The sequence below is a fragment of the Hippocampus guttulatus genome, chromosome 18 (genome assembly GCF_054856545.1).
Source record: "Hippocampus guttulatus isolate MCC_2025c chromosome 18, RoL_Hgut_1.0, whole genome shotgun sequence".
Lineage (NCBI taxonomy): Eukaryota > Metazoa > Chordata > Actinopteri > Syngnathiformes > Syngnathidae > Hippocampus > Hippocampus guttulatus.
In genome coordinates, this window is record NC_141278.1 from 10,768,335 (window position 1) to 10,794,436 (window position 26,102).

A 26,102-nucleotide genomic window follows, 5' to 3' on the forward strand; every position below is an offset into this window, starting at 1 on the left:
GAAAAAACTTTCTGTGAGGGTGCTTACATTGCTTCCAGAGTCAAGTATGCATCGCAAGGGGACTCCACCAATCTGTATGTCTACTTCGGGGCACTCGCCTACAGCCCTCTCTATAAAACGTTCTCTCGTCAACAAATTACCTGAGCCTTCACTCCAACCCCTCACTGTCCGGCTCACAACAGTGGAGGATTCCCGTTTCCCTGGACTGGCGGGCTGGGCACAGTAGGACGTTGATATGAGGGTTTGCGTGTCACCGGGCATTGCCTAGCAATATGTCCAACACCTTCACATCGCAGACAAATTGGTTGGCCGTCACTCATGTACTTGGGTTGAACTTTAGGTCTGCTATTGGTCATGGTGAGTCCACGGATTGCATTTGTCAATTCACTAATAGCCTTTCCCTGTTGGGCAATTATTTTAACTACTTCCTGCAGGGTCACGGATAAATCAGTTTGGACTTCAGTGGTCGTGCCTCTCTTCTCTAAAGTCATATCCTTGTGGTCACTAACCAGGTTTCTGTGCTTTGCAACACTAGTGTGACGTGGTTGGTCTTCAGGGGCCCCATCATTGCCTCCTTTCTCACATCTAATAGACTACTTTCTGGTCTCTCTCGGAGCAGCCTACGCAGTTCACGCCTCAAGGTGGAGTCTCGCACTCCCTCAACGAACTGGTCTCTAAGAGCTATCTGAGCATCAGATACCACATTAGGCGACTGTTGGAGGGCTGAATTGAGCAGCCGTGAGAGAGCATGTGAAAATTCGCGCAATTCTTCTCCATTAAGTTGTCTGCGAGCATAAAAAGCGTGTAGGAGTTGCGGTACAGTACACGTTTTTCTCGAAAGGCTTCACGCAAACAAGAAAATACATCACTGGGCGTCTTAGGTTGCCCTCGCATGCACAGTTTAACCTCTTCTAGGGCTGAACCTTTTAACAGCGAAAGAATTAAGTCTACTTGGTCTTCCTCCTGTAGACCTCTTGTTCTTATTGCCCGTTCTACTTCCTCTATAAACTCATCAACAGTGTCAACATATTTCCCAATCTCACCAGAAAAAGGTACAATGTGTTTTTCCCTTGGGATGTAAACAATTGATCTGGGATGAACATTACCCAAATTTGCAAGGCTTGACATGACAGCCTCCTGTTTTCGACTGAGTTCTCTAATTTGCGACTGTAATGCGATCACGCAGTTACCTTCATCACCCAAATGTAAGGAACTTGGGTCATCCTCACTGTGGGTTCCTGCCAGGATGGCAGCTGCTTGCGCGTCGTCCTCTGACATTTTCAGGTCTCCGTTGCAATGTATTTAATGCCGCAAAGCGCAACAGTCACAAAAAGTCAATCTGTTTCTCTTCTGGCAGCTTTGAAAACTTCCTCGCGCCCAGTGATGCGTGTCGATGCGCAGCTGTTCCACATTTAGCCACACAAACCACAGGTTGTACATGAAGGCCTTACTCCATCGACACTCCACACTATGGCATCAGGACTGCTTCACTTCTCACCACTACTGTTGTCTATTATACTCAAACTCACACTATAATCTCAGAATTTAATAGGGAATCCCACTTCTGACACCAAAATTGTGTGAGTTATCATAAATTGTTATCATAAATCACCTCTCCTCCTCCCGAGTCCTCACAAATAAAATATGAAATGTCGGGTTTGCTTCGGGCTCGGACCTGCAAATCAAGTGAAGTGATCGAGCTCGGGCCGGTTCGGTCGGGCTCGATTTTTTAGGACCGATCTTAGCTCTAAGGATGGCGGGACAACCCCAGGCAAGGCGCCAGGATTTTTTTTCTTTCCAGGGGCAAAGAGGGGGTCTTACCAATGTGTGTGCGTGTTTGATGGTAAACTATTTTAGATTTAAACATTAACAAGGGTAAAATTTTCCTCGATCAACATTGATGAGCAGGTAGACACAGTGACTGTGTACACCTCCTTTTGTGTAGACAGTATAAGCCCCAAAACAATTACAATATTGCCGAACTAACTCTGGGTCACGAAAAAACTACCGGTAAAAGAAGGACTCAATTAAAAACAAAAACAGGATTTTCTTCACTGGCTCAGAAGAGGAAAAGAAGGCGGTCAGCCGAGAGGTCAAGTGTGCCATAATGAAGGCCAAGATGGCCTATAAAAACAAAGTGGAGGTCTCCTTTACCCAAGGGATTCTCTGCTCTGCCTGAAGAACATTGCACAACATCCCATTAAAAATGAAACCCAGGTTGATGGCTTCAGCACAGCATCTTTACCAACTGACCTCAATACAGTCTTTTCGAATTTTGAAAGGGACAATAACGCAGAATTAAGGAGCGTTCACCTCTTCACTCCATCTCAGTGACTCATCCATCACTTTCAGCAGGGAAGAGGTGGTGAGAGCACTCCAGAGAACATAATTTAAACATTGACACTTAACCTGACGATATCCGTGGGCGGACTATAAACTACTGTGCCGAGCAGCTGGGATGGGGGGCGGGGGTTCCAGCAGCTGCTCCAGACCTCCATGAATTGCGTCACAATGCCTCATATGTGGAAATATCCCCCAATTATTGTCATTTCCAAGAAGGGCCCAATCAAAGTTTTAAATAATCTTAGGCCTGTGGCCTTCACTTCTGGTCATGCAAGCAACGGAGAGGATTGCCAAAAACTGTCACCCAGTCTTGTTGAGCCTACTATCCCTAGAGCGTTTCCTGAGACACCCGACAAGCAGAACACCAAAACAATACATCGACCTCCAAAATGGCAATTATTTCACAATTTGGCAAGTGCTTTTTTTTTTCTCTTCTTTTTCACAAATCGATACCATTAGTCAATCCACACGTGTGGGTGTTATTTTGAAATCGCTGACCAATCTCAAGTGTTGAAATGGCTTGTGGTCTTTGGAGATGCAAAAAGACCGGCTGGAGTTTCCTGCCAAGTGATGATTTTACTCGTGATGTTTTCTGTGTACATTTTATCTTGGAAGTAGCTGAAAACATTCATCCAATGGTAAAAAACACACATGCTTTTTAAAAAGAATATAAATATATGCATTTTAATTTAATACACTATGTAGTTGCTCATTTAGCTTTGATAGGTGTACATGCAGTGGTTTTATAATCAGTGAAAATACATTTTATACCTCCTCTTTAAGTTGGGCCTGAGCAAGATTTTATGACTGGACTTTTAATGACTTGACTTGCTTTGATTTGTGCCAAAATTACACGGGAGGTTGCTTGACTTCATCGCACCTCTGCAAATATGCACCAGCCCCCCCCCCTATCAGTTATTTATCACAGTGTACTTGTTAAATTGAGAACTGGCTTCTGGTTGATTAGCCTCAACAATGCGGCATAATCAGTTTTATATTTCTGTAGCTTTGCGGCATGGAAAAGTCCTCTATAGACCCATCTGTTGAGATTAACACTTCTCGGTCAGTATCTACTTTGCCCTAATCGAAGCTACGAATATGCAAATGCAGGGGGGGGGGTAGTACACATGCGTACTAGACAACATGATGCATTAGGGTTTTCATGTTTATATTTTGAAATATGAGTAAATGATTTTCAATTTTATTTTCTATTTTAAATTGGGTGGGATGTTATCCCATAAATAAAAGATGATGTTGAAATCAATTTCCTTTATAAATCTATGTAAACAGCTGATGGAAGGGGGCAACGTTGAGTCAGTTTGTGTGTCTTTTTACATACAAACATAATGCAAACATTGGTCTGTCCAGTCCCATAGTGTACATAATCCAAATGGTTGAAGAGAGTACAGTGAGAGTACATAAATGACACCAGTGGTAAAAATGTCATTAAAAAAAAAAAAGACCATCACTTAACCGTTCTCTGCACTTTGTAATCTGATAACATGGTCAAATGTCCACTGTAGTAACCACTGTCCCTGAAAGGGTTCAACTACACTTCTTTCTATTATGCCATGATTGTTGTTCTTTTAAATGATATCCCCTCAAGAACTTTGTGTCTGACACTGATCAACACCATCTTTGGAATAGCTGCTGGTGACGGTCTGTCATTTGCAGCAATTTAAGCTGGTCCTCGATAGTCTTCAACTCCTGCTGAAGAGCGGACATCTAAAATTCAAGAAAAGGAAGCAACAGTAAGCCAAAAAGAAAATAATTATTTTGCATGTCCGAAAATAAAAGAGAAAATTCACATTTAATCAATTTAGGAAATGTTTAATGCATATATGAAAGCTAATGCCATTCCTATTTGATTTTTAGTTTAAAAAAAAGCCCTATTTATACAAAATATATTGTATTTTCCACACTATAAGGCGCACCTAAAAGCATTCAATTTTCTCAAAAGCCGACGGTGTGCCTTATAATCCGATGTGCCTTATACATGGATCCATTTTCTGATTTCTTGGACGAAGTATTTTAAAATGTTCTGTTAAGTGCTTTGTTACAACTGCAGTGACCGTGAAAGCGCGATCTAAATAAAACTGTATTGTATTATATTCCCTTTAGCGTAGCGCCATCTTGAGGATACATATATGCAACCTCAGCCACTACTGTAGCTTCTATTCTAAGTGCCTTATAATGTGGTGTGCCCTATATTTGAAAAACTGTTTCAAAATCGGCCATTCATTGAAGGTGCGCCTTATACTCTGAAGGACCTTATAGTGTGGAAAATATGCTAAGTCTAAAAATTATCGTTACTGGTGATTTTATAAGAACAGGATTTTATGAACTGGATGATACAGAATATGAACAAAAAAATGAATTGTACTTTGGCATTCAAGTCAAATGAAGTGGTTTCTGATTTTATTCATGCAGACGGCATCAAAACAAAACATACACTCCTTGTTATGCGATTTTTGGAGATAACCAAGTGCTAAGTGTCCAATCATGTTACTAGTCCTGACCTGTCCATGTCTTACCTTACTGTCCATCTGCTCCCGTACGTGCGCTGGGACCTTGATCAGGTAGTCTGGAGATTGGATTTTGCAAAGGATCTCATCCAGTTTGGGAACAAGCTTGCTTCTACGTTGGGTGAGCTTAGCCACTTGTTTGTTAATGTTCATGGCACTCTGGGGGAACATTTGAAAGGATAATGTCTTTGTGTATTCACTCTCATCAGATTCAGAAACTTTATTTATCCCCATGGGGCAACTAATCACCAAGTGCAAAACCAACCACACACCATAAAAATGGATGATGATATATTTTCTCTTTCCCCAAACAGTTCCCAAGAAGTTTGAATAAAACTGTATAAAACAGGGGTGTCACACTCGTTTTTGTTTCGGGCCACTTCAGAGTTACGTCTTCCCTTGGAGGGCCGTTCTATGACGGTTGAAACGACAAACACTTAATCGTCTCATTGCATTATTATTTGTGCACAACAAATTATTGGATTATTAGTTTTGGAATCATCCATACATCCATTTTGTGATCCGCTCATCGGGTGCTGGAGCCGATCGCAGCCGTCTTCCGGCAGTAGGCGGGGGACACCCTGAACCGGTTGCCAGCCAATCGCAGGGCACACAGAGACGAACAACCATCCGCGCTACACCAAGGGACAATTTAGAGTGTTCAATCAGCCTGCCATGCATGTTTTTGGAATGTGGGAGGAAACCGGAGGATCCGGAGAAAACCCACGCAGGCCCGGGGAGAACATGCAAACTACACACAGGAAGGCCGGAGCCGGGATTGAACCCAGGACCTCTACACTGTGAGGTCAACATGCTAATCACTGGACCACCGGGCCGCGTTTTGAAATCAGTCACCTCTAATAGTTCAATTATTGTTCAAATGAGTGTAAACAGGATAACAAAATGATTGCAAAATAACATTTCTTATTTAGTACACATGATAATTTGACATTTCAGTGCACATTTCAGCAAGGATCATGGAAGTTGAAGTGGCGGGCCGGATCTGGCCCCCGGGCCTTGAGTTTGACACCTGTGGTCTAAAATGTCTTGTTAAACAAAAAAAGTTTTTTTTCAACAAAGAATGGTGAGAATGAGTCAATATTTCTCTCCCTACTGCGAGACGAAGTACGGTTTTGAACGGACACGTCCACTTAAGTTTGAACTGATGTCATAAGAAATATGAAGTCTCAGACACCATCATTTCTATAAGTGGCCAGCTTCATTTGAGAGAGGAGGCTGATGACTACCTGAAGAGGAAGATGCAGCTGACACGTGTGATCCACAACACCGACAAGGCAGCCTTTGGGTGGGGGGGTGGAAGAGACGGTGGGTAGAGCTCCTTCGGGACAGTAGATATGGAAGCAGGAAACCCGGCTCAAAGTCCAAACAGCAGATCCAAAATGAAGGAGAATGTGGGCCTGACTGGGTGAACATACCACCCACACTGAAACATACAAACCATGAATTAAGTTTTTTTTTTCCCCGCCCTTCCAAAATCCAAACATAACTACAAATGATATTTTAGTACCGATTATCGCCAACTTGCTGTAAAGCGGTAAAGTGTTTACCCGTGATGACTTACTAGCGGGCTTTTCTTTGGTTAAACCACATTGAGCCCGAAGGGAGCGGGCCACTCGAGTCACTTCCTGGACCAGAAGGAAATCTCTTTCGTCTTCTGGGAAATGCCAGTGTTTCTGGCAGGATGGAGATGACAAAATAACCACATCATCTTCAACGCTGACAGCCTGCGGTGCAATTTCAAACAACGCATTACTCTGGCCTACAAAGCACTTTACTTTGGAGTCAGCCAATCCTCCATTAAGTGTCTCCAGTTGGTCCAGAATGCTGCTGCTCGCCTCTTGACTGGTACTTGTAAGAGGGAGCACATAACTCCAACACTGGCATCCCTTCACTGGCTCCCTATAGAGTTATTTTTAAGATTCTATTATTTGCTTTCAAATCTTTTAACGGCCTCGCCCCACCTTACCTCTCTGGGCTCCTCTGCCCCTACCCACCTGCCCGGTGCCTTAGGTCTGCGGACCAGACATTAGTAGAGGTACCAAGAACTTAACGGAGGAGCAGAGGGGATCAAGTCTTTTCCGTTGCTGGTCCCTCTCTTTGGAATGACCTCCCACTGAACATTCGGCGAGCCCCCTCACTGCCCATCTTTAAAACGCATCTCAAAACTCTTTTTTATTCTTTTGTTTTTGACTCGGCATGACTCAGACTTGATCTTAGTTTTCCTGTTTTGTGCTTTCTACTATCTTCGTTATTCATTTATTGTTTTATTGTTGTAGATATGATATTTGCTCCACGTACAGCACTTTGTATGCAGCGGTGGTTGTTTGAAAGTGCTCTATAAATACAGTTGAGTTGAGGTGAGTCGAGTACAACTCTGTTTGCAGATTATATGATGTGATGATTCGTTTCAATTCTTCTGCTACAAATGGATTATTATTTTTAATGGAGTCCAACAACATTAAATGAATCTTATGCAAAAATTATGATTGGAAAATCCAGAATATATTTTGCTTTGTATAGCGAAGAAGTAGTAGTGGTGGTACCATTTGGGACGAGCGGGGGTAAGGCTGGAGACACAAGCTCCCCTGGGCTGCAGCATCAGTTCTGAACGGCTGGAGTCTCTGCCACAGTTCCTCAGTAAGGAACGGCATGAGTGGTGAGAGGAGGACTAGAGATGTGGACACGCAGTGATAGAGGATGACACTTGCTGCTGGTCTCACTTTGCCGCCATCATGCTTCAAGCCTTCATTTTGCTTCAGTAGCACAGGCTTCACACTCTCCTACAAAGAGGCATATACAATGGGACAAAAAAAAAGTCATCTTGAGATTGGCTGGCAACCAGTTCAGGGTGTATATCAGTGCATGTGAAAACCAGTGTGGTGGTTGCTGTTGCCATTTCTGAACGAAGCAGTAGAGGTCGCTGTTGGATTAGACTTTGTTGTAGTGAATCTCGTTGCGAGGCAAGAGGAGAGAAAAAGATTTTGTATAACGCAGCAGGTTTTTTTTTCGTCGTATGGGGGGCAGGAAAGTGGGAATGGTGTTAATGCATGAAGATTTTTTCACACTAGGGGGTATTTTCGCCCATGTGCTGTAGGTTTCATTGTAGAGGAGTTTCACTGTAGTTTGCAATGAGTTATACAATACTGATAATTGTGTGTGTGTGTCTCACCATGTAGACGTCACACAGATTGTGGATCCAGAAGGAGTACAAAGCAGCAGTGACAGTGTGCAGCTCATATTCTTCAAAGGCCTTCTCGACTTGTGCTATGGTGCTGTAAAGTCGGGAGCAGATCCACCGGTCCATACTGCTCAAATGAGACACCTCATGTTCAGAAATGGAAAAGTAAAAACCTTATTTTAGTATGGTTTTTTTTTGTTTGTTTTGTTTTTTTGAATGAGGAGACATTTCTCAGCTCACCAGAGGCAAGATTTATGTACTTTGTTGAAATTTTCCTTGAACCAATGCACAGTATAACAGAGCCACTAGGGTAACCCTACTGTTGCAACATACGTGAATACTCACAATAATCTGCATCAGGAAAAATGATGCGATCATTTTTCCATCATGCTTTTACAACTACAACACAGCATGAACAGTTACATAAGAGGTATCCTGCTGGCCGATTCAAAAGTATGGGAGTGTAGGAAAGTAGGGAATGTGTTCCTCTGATTCTCGTTGCTCAACATTTGCAAAGGCAGCCTGCGTGGGTTTTCTCCGGGTAATCCGGCTTCCTCGCATATTCTAAAAATATGCATGGCAGGCTCAAGGAAAACTCTAAATTGTCCCTTGGCGCGAAAGTGAGCGTGGATGTTTGTTCTTCTATGTGTGCCCTGCGATTGGCTGGCAAACGGTTCAGGGTGTCCCCCCCGCCTACTGCCCGAAGACAGCTGGCATAGGCTCCAGCATGCCTCGCAACCCTTGTGATGATAAAGCGGATCAGGAAACGGATAGACGGTTGTACCTCTTCCAGGTTCCCCACTGGTGTAGTGTTGTCACCCAGCACACCGAGCGTGAATCTCAGCGTCTGCCACATTTTATTACAGAAATGTCTGCAGCTCAGAACCCGAGATACTGACAGACTCATGTCTTCTCCTAAAAGAAAAGCAAGAAATAAAAAAAGACATTGTTTTCGACAAATACGTCCTCGCTTGCGGCAGTATCTTTGAAATTTCACAAAGTCCGACATCCCCTGCAAAACTAAGGAGGCTCTAACAGTCTTTCTCTATGTCAGGTAGGATGGGCAGGAATGCAGAAAATATCTCTTCGGCTTTTCTTTTCATGCTTCAAAAATACTTTGATTAGCAATAGAAATGTGATGATTTACTACTTAACCCTTTCATGCACCCTGTAACCTAATAACATGATAAGCTGTCCACTATAGTGACTGCTGTCCCTGAAAGGGTTAAAGAAGCTGAAATCATGGGTGTTTTATATTCTACTTTCGTAAAAAAAAAAAAAAAGCAAAAAAAGAACATTTCTCCCCAAACATGCTTTCCAAGTTTCTCCAAACACCAGTTCAAAACCCGAGTCCCATTCCAGACAACAACAAAGTGTCACTCGTTGTTGGAGAACGCTTAGACTGCTTTTTCCTGACTCCTGTCAATGTGCCTTTGAAGAAGCCAATAAAACATCACCCCCTATCCTTGAAAACTCTCCCACAGTAGCGTTTTTTTTTTTGCACCCTGGCAGTGCCCCTCGTGTATGTGGTCTGGTTCTCTCTGCAGTGTGCAACATCATCAAAAAAAAAAAAAGCAAAAGCAACACTTTCCTTGGAGGAATGACTCGTGAAGCAGCACAACATTCACTCACCTATCATTCTGTGAGAGCAAAGGGCAAATCTGAGAGCATCGGTTCCACACTGAGGGATCCCCTTCGGGAAGTCTTTCCTCTGAGGGAAGCAGATGGAGGAGTTAGATATGGTCGATGAGGAGGCAAAGAGCGCACGCATTCTGTCAGAAAGGAAATATGAATCAGAAGGAGGGGATCTGACCTGAGCTTCCATGGCAACCTCTTGCTCCCTGGGGTCGAGGTTCCCCTCTTTAACTTTCTGCTGAAGCCTCTGAGAGGGGGAAAAACATTATTGAGGTGGACTTTTTTGTTAATACCTACTACTGCTAGATGACCTGTTTTCACACATCAACTTGGAAAATTTTGTTTTACCATTCCATTAACCCTTTCGGGGACAGTGGAGACTACTACTTCACTGTAGTTTGCAATGAGTTATACAATACTGATAATTGTGTGTGTGTGTCTCACCATGTAGACGTCACACAGATTGTGGATCCAGAAGGAGTACAAAGCAGCAGTGACAGTGTGCTTATCATGACAGCTTATCATGTTATCAGGTTACACTGTAACATTTTTGTCGTGGGCCACATTTTAGTTACCGTTTCCCTTGGAGGGCCATTATGTACCATATAAAAAGAAGAACCGTTTATTCAACGATTGTTGAAGTTACTGGAATGTGGGATTTGATAACAAGAAAACGCTTCCAATATCTGTCTTATTGATTACATATGAGATTTTTACATTTTGGTTGAGATTTTAGTAAGCATCGTGGAAGTTACATGTTTGATTTGTTTTTGCGGGCCACATAAAATGATGTGGTGGGCCACATCTGGCCCACGGGCCTTGAGTTTGATGCCTGTGGGTTACAGGGTGCATGAAAGGGGTAAAGAAAGACAGAAAAAAACAATACAAATAACATGACACTGACAAACGTAATAATACATTACCAAAAAAAAAAAAAAGAATAAATACAAATTCATTTGTGGTCCAGCACAATTAAAATTGAAACTCATGAAACTGCCCAGGACAAAAACGATGTTGATGTTTATTGACCAACCTTTTCACTACCTCAAATGATTTCAGTAATTCTCAATGAGACTTCAGCACCTGTTAGCGGCAATTTTCGACTACTCTCATTAGTTTCAGAACATTATCCTATTGGCGGACCCATGACTGAGATAAAGCTTTCTGACACTGTGTAGCACAATTAGTTCCTGAATGCCTTGATAGTCTTATGATTCCTTTGAACGCTGCACAGACTCAAGTCGGTGGTGGCAAAGCAGCCCCAGAACCCAACTGAGCCTTCTCCTCCATTTCTCGCTGTACTTTTTTTTTCTTCATACATTTCTTTTTTTTTTTTTTTTTTTTTGCTCTGTAAACATAGAGATGATGTGACTTGCCAAAAAGCTAGACTTTCATACCATCTGTGCGAAGCACATTCCTCCAGAGGCTTTGTGGCTTTGTCTATATGCGTTTCAGCAAAATTCCCCTCTTGTCAGTGATTTCAATTTCTGACCATGGTGGGGGTTTTCTTAAAGAAAAGGGCACCGGCAATTTTGTTCTTGTGTGTCAGTTTTCAAGTCAAAACATTCCTTTGAGCACCTTTTGGTATTAACTTTGGAATATGTAATTATAGATTGAAGTAACTAACAGACATTTCTTGTGATTATAACGCGCGAGTGCTTGTGTTGTGTGAATGCTCGTGTTTTCTAAGCGTCTCCCCCTCACTGCAGAATCCCACAAAAACGCATCCATGTCAGTCAGTCTTGTTCTCACAGAAGTGCTGACGTGCCATTTCTCAGTTTCTTGGTCAACTGAAACATTAAATAGAAATGAATCTTTAAACGGTCTTTGCGCAACATGTGGTACTTGTCTATTATGGAAGCTTGCCAAATGGACTTTGTTCCAGAAAAATATGTCACAATCAAAAGGAGTTCTTGGTCTTAGTTAAAAGATTGACACAGAATATATGTGGCAATAATCGGATGCTGCACGATCACATATTACATTGATTTTACTCACACTGGCTTTCGGTTTTGAAATCCAGAAGTTTACAAAGTGATTAGTTTTATTTAATTAAGAGGAATCAAGAAAGAGGTACCAAAGTGTTTTTCTAACCACTGAGCGTTCACCTTAGGACGGTCAAAGTAATCATCACAAAACAACAGCAACTAAATGCAGGAAAGCCATAAAGTCAATGCAGTATTGGTCTTTCGCATATAATTGGACTGTCTCAGCATTTGAACTGTTCTTATTTATAGCGAATAAAACACAACTGAAAGACTGTTATGTTACACACCTCCAAGGAAGCTCCGTGGATAACATCCAAGGGGTCGATGACATTTCCCAAGGATTTACTCATTTTCCGACCGTGTTTATCCCTTACCAGAGAGTGAAGTAGCACCTTAGAATCAAGAAGCAGAAACAACAGGTTAAAAAAAAAAACTGCACATACCATTTTGAATATGGAACATACAAAACAAATCCAAAGGAATATGGAACATACTAAGAAATTTGCAGAGAAAGACTATGGAGACAGTTACACGGACTCGCTGTCCTGTGAGAAAATGGAAATTATAGCTTTTGTAAACAAAGACATAAAACTTCCACTGATGGGAATGGAAAAAGAATATAACTGAGGAAATTGTTGAGCTATGAACATGTATTTGTCATTCACACTATGAACATTTCCTGACAAAATATGCTAGTTTTTCATTTTTTTTTAATAAAGCTGAAGATAAACATCTGTTTACCATTTGCAGGCCTTTCTCTTTGATATGCTCGAAGATATTGGGAAAATCTATGTTGAGAGATTGGACAATTTCATGGAAAAGATGACCAATGTGGTTTGAGATCAAACGGAAAGCAAAAAATATGCATTGGGAATTTTCATTTACAAAAAAACCTTTAAATCATGAGATTTTAAGTCACAAAGATGAAGACTTGTGGTTTTAGAGGGGTGGCACTTGACTGGCTAAAATTCTATACTAGTAAAAGAAAGAAATTTGTCCAGTTCAATAATAACAAGTCAGATTGCTTCAACATTAGCTGAGGTGTCCCACAGGAGTCAATCTTGGGACTCGCACTGTTTATATCATACATAAATGACAGACGTTTCTGATGTACTGAAATTTGTTGCTTAGGGAGACAATATAAACATTGTTCTGGGGAGAACTTGCAGCAGCTTCTTAGAGCTGGGCGTAAATGAAATGTGCAGATTAAACTTTTCCCAGGTTGACCATCAATCACACCACAATCTCCTTTTATCAATGATCACTGATGGCGGGCATGTCCAGAAAATATTTTGTCGATGCCCATGGGGGCTGTGACTTAACAAATATTTTTGTTTAGATGTTGAGGAGAGTGATTTATTTGTGATTTGTCTTTTTTATTTATTGTTGCTATCAATGGAAAGTTAGTGTTTTGTAGTTATACATATTTATTATTTTCAGGCTTCTGAGATCATTTCTTTATTGAGTTTTTATATGCTTTGATTGTACAAGATAAATGAAGATCAGATCAAATCAAATCAGATATGAGCAACTCATTGCACAAGTACCTGTTTAAAAGGCAACTGGCCTGTCAGCTCTGTACCCAACATTACCATCCTCGCCACCCAGAAGAAGATTAGGTCGCTGCCTGTCTCCAAGATGGAGTTTGGGTAGAAGCGCTGAAAATCTCTCGTCTGCAGAAGGAGGATGTGGTTAGTCTCTGACATCAGTGATGTCATTCATGATGACGTGCAGCTGGAGGAGATGCGGTACCTGTTGAGGCCAGCCCAACATAGCGAAAGGAAACAGCGCCGAGGAGAACCAGGTATCCAGAACATCAGAGTCTGACCCACCCAGCGTGCATACAAAAAAAGATTTATCCAAACAAATGATTGTCATATTTGATTCCATTTTCACACTTTCTCAATAAATCAAATGTTTGTCGCCTTCAAAGAGAATCTTTGCTGCTCCCTTTGTGAATGTGATCGTTTATGCGCTGTGAGCATCCAGATTGGGGTAGCAGCATTTCTGCAACTGCGAGTATGCAGTGCAGTTCAACTTGAAATGGTACTGTTCGGAAAGAAGTCTGCGCTGCCTTGCATTGCAATTTTAGGGTATTCAGTCTCCATGGTAACAGTCAGTGGCCTAAATATTGTGACATTGGGGCTGCTCGATTATGAAAAAAAAAAGAAAACGAAGCCTTTCAGGGACAGCCGTTAGTACAGTGGACATCTTATCATGTTATCAGATTACAGGGTGCATGAAAGGGTGACTCACAATTATTTCGGTAATAATCGAAATCACAATTCCTCAATCGATCATTTATTTTGGGTACAAAACAAGGAAATATTTAATCATAAAAAATATGAAGACAAATCAAATTCTTTGAAGCGCTATAATTTTGTAAGTATCTTTTAGACCAAACAAAATTTATAAAATTTACCATTTAAAAAAAAAAAAAGTGCACGTTTATAAATTCAAGTATGGTTTCATGCTTTAGAGTTTACTTGAGATATACTTTTATTTACAAATATATAGCAAGAACTGTTCTAACATTTAAGTAATTTCAATAGATCTCTCAAGTGCAAATTTTGAACTCAAACTATGCTCACTGTCGTATTTGACATTGTAAAATGAATACAATTTAACATTGTTTTATATATATATATATATATATTTATAAAAATAATAATTTTAATGATTACCGTATTTTCCACACTAAAAGGCACACTGGATTATGAGGCGCACCTTTAATGAATGGCCTATTTTGTAATGTTTTTCATATATTGGACGCACCGCATTATAAGACGCAATCTACAATGCATCCGCCAGATGGAGCAACGCTCAAGGAAATCCCAACAGAACACTACACCCCACTACACCCTGATTTATATTGCGACGATCAGATGTCCGTAAAACGTATTTAATAAAGCAGTGACACAGTTCACTTAACCAACAGCAAGTTATAACATTGACTCATTAACGTTGAACTCTCTTGCCTCTGCTCTATTTCCGTGTTCAACTGCGTAACCGATCGCCTTAAGTTTGAACTCTGCGTTGTAAGCATGTCTCTAGCAAGGAGCCATTTTGGGGTCGACATATTACCGTAATGACCACACACAAGGCGCATCGGATTTGAAGGCGCGCTGTGAGCTTTTAAGAAAATGGAAGGCTTTTAGGTGCGCATTTTAGTGCGGAAAATATTGTACGCCAATATTGTAATTGTTGAGTGTAATAATCGAAATTGAATTTCAATAAATTGCACAGTCCCATGCAGCATGATATGCTAATTAATTAATACAAGACTAATAGAATCAAGACAGATTAACCGGTGGGTTTTTTTTGTAGTTCGTGGTAAGATATGGTTATGATGAGATGATGACAAAGTAAACTTATTTTTTCTGTTTGTTGTTCAAGAAGTGTGTACATGATTCTGAATAAATGACTAAAACTGATGCAAAAAAAAGGCACACTTTGTTGGCAATGTTCTAATCACTTATCTTGGTAACCTAAGCAAGTTTTGACAATGAAAACACAAAATATTTCATTTTATACCATGTGGAAATGGGATTAAAGAGGCGAGGGTACCCTGAGTCAAACTGATGTCCTGTGGTTTCACTCCATATTTGACAGTTGCTCTCTGACGGGCCTCATCTTCATTACTTCCCCACACCCACTGGTCCTAACAAAAACAGAAACAATCATGTTTCCCCCTTTGGATGGGACAAAAACTGTTGCACCACCGCTACCGTTTTGCTCACCAACTTCTAAACCATTCTTCAGTTTTCTCTTCTACACTGTACTATATACAGTACACAAATCCACCAATCACATCTTAATGACCAGTTGCTCACACACACACACACACACACACACGCACACACAGACACACACACACACACACACCGTATTTTCCGCACTATAAGTATTCAATTTTCTCAAACAATGACAGCGCCCACTATAATCTGATGCGCCTGATGTATGGTGGTCCAGTTTCTTTATATTCCCCATTGAGTTGTTTCCATGTTAGTGTGTTCGTATGCCATCAAGTGGTGATTATTAGCAGGAATCAATTGGAACCTAAAAGGGTTCTGCCCGACATGAATTGACATGTGCAGTCGCCAACACACCCTCGAAAAGACAATTACTTTGTGAGCTCTGCGCAGCCATTCTGAAACGATGACCATACCAAAAGCAGACTTAACTACTGACTAAACAAAGGAATAAGGAGACAAGCAAGATTTCTAATAATATTTAGCCCCTCGTGGATGTGAGCCCACAAGGTTGGTGTGCCTTTTTTGTTGAATCAATTGTCTTCCTAACTTTTGTCTTTCATTTACTGTTTTGTAATGCAATTTGTATTTAGGCAAAGGAATAAACCCTGTTATCCTGTAGCTTTATGGACTTTGTTTGGAGCAAACCAGATTTGTACCGCATTGTCCGAAGAAAAATACCAAATATATTTCGAGTCTCTCATGCAGTACACTAAAGATACAGCGGTGCCTCGGGACATGACAGTGCAGTTCAGTGGCCATTGTGATAGCAAAGCCCAACCTCTTGTTTGTTCGCAGAATGCAGAAACTCCACTCTGTAAGCTGGGATCTGATGCCCCCACCACAGCTGCCTGGAAATGCACCAGTCACTGTAAAGCAAACAGAGCTGCATTGTTCACTCGCATACAATGAAACAAGGATGCATTCATCACAAGAATTGTGTTATTTCAGACTCATCGGCAAACAATAGATGACAAACAGCTGTTCACATTTTAACAAAAGTGACATTATGGGAAGTTTGTCAATGGGGGTCAAAGGTCGGGGTCAGCCTACCTGATGTTGGACAGCCAGTTTTTCCATGTTTTAGTATAAAAGTGAGGGGTGATTTCAAGATGACCATCCTCAACAGCCTGACAATAAAAAGAGTGAGTGACACTGAGCGTTTTGGCTGTCAGCCAGCACCACTTCTACCAGGCTAGGGGGAAAAAAAAAAGAAATAATAATCACATCACCAACATTAGCTTACCTGTATAGCTTTTTGAGCCATTCCATGACAACGGACGAACCATTGTTTCTTCAGAAGAGGCTCGATCACATCCCCTGAGCGGCTTAGAAATGCGGAAAAGAATTTGAAAAACATGATTAAAAACCCAACTTTACTTCCCAAAGTGTACAGTTTGTTAATTCCCACTCCAGATCCATTCACCGAGCCCAGTAAACTGGCTTCACTCAAAGTGGGTGCTGAATCGGTATTTGTGGCCACAACATGACGGGATCTGGAGACTTCTTGACACAAAATACTTGCTGCCATTGTTTATGCCCTGTCCCTGTCTAATCTTCTGTGTTTCAGGTCAGTGTTTTACACCCAGTTTAACATAACGTGATGACTCCCTCTTTTGACAGGACGTAGATTTTAGCGACAGTTTTTCCAGCGAACCGTGGCGGATCTTCATCTGACGTGCAGAGAAATAAAACTCAACTGCTGCAAGATAAAACCAAGTTTTAAAATAAATATATACAAAAGGTACAGAGAATGGATAGGTGGGTACACTTTTTTCTTTGTCAGCTAGAAGATAATATATATGCCTGTAAATATAACAGACCAATGTTTAGCTAGTAATGGCTGAGATTATGATCAATGTTGTTACATAAAAAAAAAAAAAGTATTTATATGCGTGCTGTGCTGCACAGAGGGCTACAAATGTTGTTGTGCCATTTTGTCTATTGCCGGCGAAAACTGTCAAAACTGTCTTCTGATGATTTCCCATTTGCCCACAATACTAAAATCCATGTGGAGACATTCAATCTTGATGGTCAGTAACTTGTGTCATCACAAAACATGTTTCATTTGTTTGGTATATAGCAGCATCTGTCAAAAGCGCAATGAAGCGAAAGAGATATTACAAGTCGTGAGTAAAAACTGAGCAGTGTCATACTTCTGGCATGTTTTTTTTTTTTGCCGTTTTAAATCTTAAAGACTGTGCGGGTGAAGTTAATGATATGGCCGGACAGTTTACGGTGTTGGTTTACCTGCAAATAGGTAAGGTCATGGCGTGCTCCTTCTTTCCTCTGAACAGCTTTTTCTCAACCAGAGCGTTAACTACCAGCTGCCTGGCGTCAAAACGCTTCACTCCCTTAAAACACCCAAGGGGGCATGAAATGAAGAATTGTTAATTGATGTTTTGGTTTCATATTTTGAAGTATGATAGAATAAATCATCACTGGCGTCTCCAAATACATTCCTCTAAAGCTACAGCAGTAATGACAGCAAAGTTTATGCACCTCCAGCCATTGTCCACAGAGTGGAGTCATCTTCCCATCTCCTCCAATCACGCTGAGGCGTGGCAGAGCATGTCTCTGTGACAAAAGGAAGTCTGTGTGGTCATGAGCAGGCGTCACCTTAACCGCACCTAAAGTCAGAAAAATAGCAAAAAAATCCTGAGAAATTGAGAGTCTTGCCCTGCACTTGAAATTGTGAACAGTATTATGGAAACTGCTTTGAAGTTCTGATGAATGATGGGCTGTTTTATTTTCGACAATAGTCAGCGGACCTGTGCCGAGCTCCATGGCCACGATTGTATCAGTGACGATGGGCAACAATCTGTCATTGAAGGGATGGCGGCATTGCTTCCCATGAAAGTCCTGGAACAAAGAAAAGTAAAAGTAAATGCACTGTAAATGTTTTGGTATTTTCTCCCATTTGATTATCCGTCCAAATTCTGATCCGCTTTATCCTGACAAGGGTCGCAGGGTGTGCTGGAGCCTAACCCAGCTTTCTTCGGGTAGTAGGCGGGGGACACCCTGAACCGATGGCCAGCCAATCGCAGGGCACACAGAGACGAACAACCATCCGCGCTCACATTTATACCTACGGACAATTTAGAGTGTTCAATCAGCCTGCCGTGCATGTTTTTTGGAATGTGGGAGGAAACACGAGTACCCGGAGAAAAGCCACACAGGCACGGGGAGCACATGCAAACTCCACACGGGAAGGGCGCAGCTGGAATCGAACCCGGTACCTCTGCACTGTGAAGTCGACGTGCTAACCACCGTCCCGTTTGATTAGCCTTTTACATTTATTTTGACGGGAAAACGTATTTACGAAAAAGTAATGTACATGTCAATAACCAACATACTTTCAGCGTTTTGACAGAATGCTGTGCGGGTCATTGAGTTGATACTCCCCCCTATTCAGATGTGCCAACTTTCATACAACGAGTGGCTTTAAGTACATCCTTCAAATATAACAGCTTGTGTGTACGCATCTTTGAGTTATCCACAATTCCAATGCATTGAAATTTCAATCCAAAATTTCTAGCCTGGTATCGAGGGTCGTCAGGATGAACAGCTACGGCCACATCTCCCAGCATAGTCTCCGGACGAGTTGTTGAGACCATTATTTCTCCACCTGAATGGTTTGAAAAAAAAAAACGACAGAACACAAAGAGTGACAGCTGACCTTTCAAACAATGCTCAGAGTGAGAACTAAAACACATAATTAGGTAGCTTTCTGTCACTACGGGCCACGGTCATGCAAACGGCCTTCCTGTGGATCACCGCCTGCTCGGAACAATAATATTTTATAAAAGTAAATTCAACTGCTTTTGTTTTATTTTATGATCATTTAATTGCATTTATTTCTACAGAAGACGATTAGGGCCAATGAAAGAAAAAAAAGTTGGCAAGCTTCTTACTTTTATCTCAAAATGTTGACTTCTTGCCAATTTTGTTTTTGTCCGGTGTTCGGAAGGAGTCCGGATTCCACATGCGTAGACAGAGCTAAAAATATATTTATTTATAATTAAAAAAAAAGGCAAGACCGGCAAAGTATAACTAGTGACTGAGGAGGAGGAAAAGACGAGCAGAAACCAAAAACGCTTGCAAAAAGTAAGAAGCCAGAAAAACGTAAATTGCTCGTCAACTCAAAGGACGAGAGAATCCAATAGAGAAAGAACCGAGAATACATAACAAGGAAAATACAAGAACAAAAATATTATGACGTCACGGGGCAAGGCGATGATTGGATTGGATCGGATAAACTTTATTGTCAAATGTACTGTATGGGTAAGATACAGCACAGATGAAATTTCTTCCCTCTCAACATAAAACAGGAGGAGCTGCTGAGGGTGTCCGCGCCGCTATCAAAAGAAAAGTTAACCAAAAAAATGACAAAATAATACAAAACAACACATGAGACAGACAATCGTGCACTCTTTACCACTTTCCTGCATAGACTTTGTTGTCTGAAGCAGTTATAGATGAAAGAGGCAATGAGGCAAAAATGTCAAGAACGTCTCAAAAATTCAGCACTTGGAGACAGCGTCATGAGGAAGGCTAATAATCCGACAATCAGTCGGCATCTTGGCAGTCCTGAAAGACATGGCAAGGCTGGATTAGAAAACGCGGCACAAGTGCGCCTACTGGAGGGAAAACGCCCTTCACAGACAACCAAGACAGTTTTTTTTCCTTCATTGGCCCAAATCCTCTTCCGTATTATTTCTAACTTTGCTTTGTCTCATTTTAATTATTTATGTATTTGTTGTACGATCAGGCTGTTTTTATTACCCGAAGCGGGAATCTCTCTAAATGAGTATTTTCAAACTGCTAAGTCATCAATTATTTAACTTCATGAATTTTCTGTCCCGATTTATCATCCTCATTCCTGATTTTATTATTTTTTTTCAGTGCAAGTCTTTCCTTGTTGCCAATGGCGTTTCCTGACAACATGAATCTCTTGGCGGCCATAACTGGCCCTTGTTTCGTTCTTGGAACAACTCAATAATGATTTAGCTTTATGTGTAATTTGGAAAGCAGCTTGTGCTCCAAGATCTTTGGTTTGAAAAGTGCTGTAAAAATAAACTTTGATTGACTGTGGGGTTGATCACTTTCTGCCACACCAGACTCATCCAAATATGCACTCATATTTTGCAACACGCTGCAGTCATGGTGACGACAAAATGATTGCCATCAAACACTGAAAAGTCCAAACTATCTTGGTAATAAGATGGATAACTGAACGTATTTCCTGTCTGCCATCGACACTCATACTCACTGTGACCATCTATCGGGTACGCAAAGGTGAGCATGGTTCCAAATTCCACTTTGTGCTCATAGTTAGGCACGGACAGCATCGTTTTCCCGGAAAGTTCCTTCGAATCAACCTGCCAAAAAAATAAATTTAAAACATACATATAGCAAGAAATTTGAGCAGTTTTTCTATTGTTGAAGATGAAAACAGTACCATATTGGCCCGAATATAAGACGGTGTTTTTTGCATTGAAATAAGACTGAAAAAGTGGGGGTCGTCTTATATTCGGGGTCTAGACATTATACCAATTCACGACGCTAGATGGCGCCAGATATCATTGAAGCGAATGCTGAACTTGACTCCCCAGGCCAAAGTGACCCCTGTCACGAAGAATGAAAATAAAAATAGCGGTAGCACGAAGAAGAAAAATAAAAGATAGCGCTAAGAAAGAAAAGAGAAAAATAATAGAAGAGATAACAGAAAATGGAGGAGCATAGCAACAATCTGGAGAAAAGTGGGTCGAAGATCGGCCAGGTTAACTGGCAGCTGAGGAGAAGTTATGATGTAATTCATTCATTCATTCATTCATCTTCCGAACCACTTCATCCTCACGAGGGTCGCGGGGGGGGGGGGGGGGGGGTGCTGGAGCCTATCCCAGCTGTCTTCGGGCAGTAGGCGGGGGACACCCTGAATTGGTTGCCAGCCAATCGCAGGGCTATGATGTAATTTACATTTCAAAAACCAGAAGCCATTCATTTACGAATGTGATTGCACTTTAGTTTACATATTTAAATGTTCAGATATTAAGATTTGAATGAGGCAAAATAACATGCTTTTTCTCACAAATATATTGTTAGAATCCTTTGTTTCAGATATACTGAAATTATTTTCTTTATCAAAATGTATTTGGTGTTCAAAAAGTATTTTTTCAAACTTGAGTCTTGAAAAAGAGGGGGTCGTCTTATAATCAGGGCCGTCTTATATTCGGGCCAATATGGTAATTTGACTGGAGGCGGGGAAAAAAAAAACTTGGTCGACAACCATCACATAATTCCGGAGCTTTTTAAGGCTACCTTGTTGTCTTCAAACGGATTGATTTGCATGCCATCGTACAGCAAGAGGAAGCATCATGTATTCATGGGCGACCATGAGGTACCAAAAAGATAGCTACCATTTACATATGTAGCCTGTTTTCAAGTTTGACTGCACAAGAGCAGAGAAGTTGTGAGCAATATTCGAAATGTTTTCTTCTTTAACACCACTGAGTATCCATTGTACACAGAAGGTATGTACAGTAATGAATCACCTCTATGTCCGAGATTGCGGACTCCAGCGCACAGCTCCAATTGACGAGACCCTCTGAGCGATAGATCAAACCGGCATCGCACAGGCGCACAAAGGCCTCAGTTACAGCCTTGCTGAAACCCTGAAACATACGAGACGGGAACAAAGAATATTGACCGGTTTCACATTCGTGATCGTGGACAAATATGGAACGTCACATTGGTACAAAAAAAAAAAAAAAAGGTTGGAAATAGTGGAGAGAGGTGAGAAGAATGATAGGAAACAATCATTACCTCATAATTTTCCTTTAAAAATAACATCAAGATCATTTAGTGGTTAATTTGTTTATTGCCTTGTCTTATTCAACGGGAGCCTTTGGACTTAAGTTAGTGTGCAGAGTTGGGAGAAATACTTTGTTGCACATTAAAATCATCAACTCGATTTTGTTCAGTGCAGTTCAAATGTACCTTATCCATGGTGAAACAGGCTCTACTCCAGTCCAAGGAAGCCCCGAGTTTCCTCAGCTGTTGATAGATCTCATCTCCTTTCCTGACACAAAAAACAGCGCAAACATGTATTCCGAGATGACCGCACGGCAAACATAGTGATGTATCGTGCCGGTAAAGAGGAAGACGCACTCATTTTTCCATTTCCAAACCTCCTGTAAAAATTCTTCTCGCGTGAAGTCTTTCCTGTGCTTCCCTTCTTCCCGAAGCAGCATTCTCTCCACCACGCTCTGATGAAAAAAATATACATGTACATAGCATGAAGATGCAGTGTTTCAGTATCCGATATACTGTACCGTATTGGCCCGAATATAAGACGACCCCCTCTTTTTCAAGACTCAAGTTTGAAAAAAGACTTTTTGAACACCAAATTAATTTTTATACAGAAAATAATTACATCTGAAAAAAATGATTATAACAATATGAGAGAAAAAGCATATTATTTTGCCTCATTCAAATCTAAAGTGCAATCACATTCATAAATGAATGGCTTCTGGTTTTTGAAATGTAAATTACATCATAACTTCTCCTCAGCTGCCGGTTAACCTGGCCGATCTTCGACCCACTTTTCTCCAGATTGTCACTACGTTTCTCCATTTTCTGTTATCTCTTCTATTATTTTCTTCTCTTTTCCTTCTTTCCGCTATTTTTTATTTTTCTTCTTCGTGCTACCGCTATTTTTATCTTTATTCTTCGTGGCAGGGGTTCACTTTGGCCTGGGAGTCAAGTTCAGCATTCGCTTCATTGATATCTGGTGCCATCTAGCGTCGTGAATGGGTATAATGTCTAGACCCCGAATGTAAGACGACCCCCACTTTTTCAGTCTTAGTTCAATGCCAAAAACACCGTCTTATATTCGGGCCAATACGGTACAAGAGAAGCTCTTATTTGTGCTTCTGACAGCTGGCTTTCATCATGAGCATCCTATTCTAGCTACAGCTACATTATGACCACTGAGATACTTGAGCAAAAAAAAAAAACACTCCAAAAATCACATTTAGTTTTGATTGAGTGTTTGAGCAACGATAATAGTATGTTCATTCTTGTCATCTGAACCGGCGCAAACCACCTCCTCATTTCAGGAGGCGGAATGTTTGGGTGAGTTTTTTTTTTAACTGGTAAATGGCACATTGAAAGGTAATCTCCTCAAGTCTTATTTTTCAATCAGCACACTTTTTCCAAATGTATTCATATTTTACAGGTTTGATGTTATGGGGCTAGAATTTAAAAATCTTGCCTGGGGCATTCCCAGGCCAGCTGGGGGACATACAGTATGCTGTGTCCAAATGTATACTTCGCGTCCTCCAAAGACCGAATTTGATGACCGCAACTTTAGGCGCACCTCGACAGCACGCCGGTGTCCAAATTTACGCGGCTTTTGAGTCTCGCCTTCAAATCTGGCCTTTGTTTCCACAGAGACGGACGGCGCACTGAGTGAAGGGTGCGCCGGAGCACATTTTTGTAGGCTATCTTGCTCCGCACTCGAGGATACAGCCTAAGAATTTGGACAGAGTCTTTCCGGGCGGCCCGGTAGTTGAGTGGTTAGCGCGTCGACTTCACAGGTACCAGGTTCGATTCCTGCTCCGGCCTTCTTGTGTGGAGTTTGCATGTTCTCCCCGTGCCTGCGTGGGTTCTCTCCAGGTCCTCCGGTTTACTCCCAGATTCCAAAAAAAACATGCACGGCAGGCTGATCGAACACTCCAAACTGTCCTTAGGTGCGAGTGTGAGCGTGGATGGTTGTTTGTCTCTGTGTGCCCTGCAATTGGTTGGCAACTGGTTCAGGGTGTACCCCGTCTATTACTCAAAGACAGCTGGGATAGGCTCCAGCATGCCCGCCACCCTTGTGAGGATAAAGTGGATCGGAAAAAGGATGTATGGATGGATGGATAGAGTCTTTCCTGCGTGTCCTGGGACCTGTCCGGAGCCCCACACCGGGGAGGAGTCCAGGAGGTATCCTAACTAGATGTCTGAGCCACCTCATCTCGCAAAATTGTAAATTATGAACAGATTTGTCAACATTGACTTACCAACTTTACACTACTGTGAGTAAAATCCCCTCTTAAATATTCAGTTATGACAAAACAGAAGTGAGTTTACCTGTGTTGCTATACCAGCATGGTCACAACCAGGGACCCATAGTACTCTTTGGCCCTGCATCCTTCTCCTAAACGGATTGAACAAAGCATAGTATGGAGTATGCCTGATCCATCGTTCATAGCAGCATTACAATTAGAGCCAAAAAGCATACATTTAATAAAAAGGCAACATTCAGAATCTGTTTTTGGCATTTACCATCGAACCAAAGCATCTTCTATTGCTACAGTCAGAGCATGGCCCAGATGCAGAGTCCCTGTCACGTTTGGTGGTGGTATACACAAGGAGAAGTTCTGATCCACAGCATGGGAAAACTCCTGAACGTCCTAAAGAGAAGGATACTTTATATAGTACATACCACCACTTAAATTGACAACCCCTCCAAAAAATGTATATTAGCATCTACTCCAGGGGTCACCAACATGGTGCATGATATTTAAAATATCTCACATGATGCTCAGGCCTGAAGAACCCCTCCTTCTCCCACCACTGATACCAGCTGGATTCCACATAATCTGGACTGTATGAGGATGGAAATGGCAGGCTTGTGTCTGCCAAAACATATTCGCAAGTAGGAAAGAATGTTTTCAGTTCTGCAGTATGACAACAACAAAGTTGAGAGACTATTGGGTGTGTGGGCTGGGGTAACAGGGCAAACTCGCCTTTCTTTGCCCCAGGTGGTGTATCAGCAGGATAGAGGATTCGCTCCTTTTCGCTCCATTTTATAGCATCTTCTTCAGCAGTCTGGAAACACAACATCACCGCTGGAATTAAAAACTGCAGATTGCATTAATAAATATGTCATATGTATGTATAGGTTACAATCACACAAATACTCGGAAGTCATATGATAATTGTGAATGATTTTGGAAGGGGGAGTCAAGAGACAAATCCTTTGCTGGCTTCCAGAGACTACTTAGAAGGAGTCTAACATGCAGAACTCGTTGTATTTTCAGTGTCCTGTACATATTAAAATATATACTTTGCTGTCGTTCCTACTCACAAGGTGTTGAGTGGATAGTATGGCGAGCTCCCTCTGTTTTTTCCTCTTCTGTTTTTCAACTTGGAGACGAGAGCGTGAGCTTGACTTGGAGGCGGATAATGTTGAAGGCTTGGGCGAGTTACTGGAACAGAGCCTGACCGCTTCTCTCCTTGCGTGCATTAGAACAGGACCTATTGGCCACATCCTCAAGGACAAGCTATACAGATTACAGTACTTGGGCTTTTCAAGTACGGAAAACCGCCTTCAGCGATCTTAAAATTCCTCTTCCCTTTGTAAAGCCTACATTTGTGTCATGTTACCAGGAATGCGTTTAAACATTAATATAACATGGTCCAGTGATAAACATGTCATTTGAAAATATTTAGCAAGATAAATAATACAAATGAAACCTATGTCAGTATGTGATTGTTGTTTCGTGTCGGTCTATTTTGAATGACGGATGACAGGAAATCCGGAAAGAAGTCTCTGCTGTCCGTCTACAAATATCTTCCTCCCTCGGCACAATAACGTCAAACACACAAAACG

General features: G+C 41.4%; 1 protein-coding gene across 1 annotated transcript; it reads right to left on the minus strand.

Moving 5' to 3' along the window:
* Positions 1 to 3,597: 3,597 nt before the first annotated feature.
* On the minus strand, positions 3,598 to 25,993 carry vars2 (valyl-tRNA synthetase 2, mitochondrial). The gene is given in 30 exon segments (XM_086137242.1): positions 3,598 to 4,002; positions 4,004 to 4,068; positions 4,878 to 5,027; positions 6,116 to 6,312; positions 6,451 to 6,562; positions 7,433 to 7,669; positions 8,059 to 8,211; positions 8,852 to 8,982; positions 9,700 to 9,778; positions 9,881 to 9,949; positions 11,978 to 12,082; positions 13,238 to 13,363; positions 13,443 to 13,513; positions 15,258 to 15,351; positions 16,224 to 16,311; positions 16,496 to 16,572; positions 16,689 to 16,770; positions 17,693 to 17,796; positions 17,945 to 18,072; positions 18,214 to 18,304; positions 18,982 to 19,070; positions 20,715 to 20,823; positions 21,997 to 22,116; positions 22,442 to 22,523; positions 22,613 to 22,710; positions 24,578 to 24,644; positions 24,773 to 24,900; positions 25,025 to 25,125; positions 25,237 to 25,318; positions 25,578 to 25,993. Coding segments are annotated over 30 exon segments (3,276 nt in total). The 5' UTR covers positions 25,761 to 25,993; the 3' UTR covers positions 3,598 to 3,944.
* Positions 25,994 to 26,102: the final 109 nt, after the last annotated feature.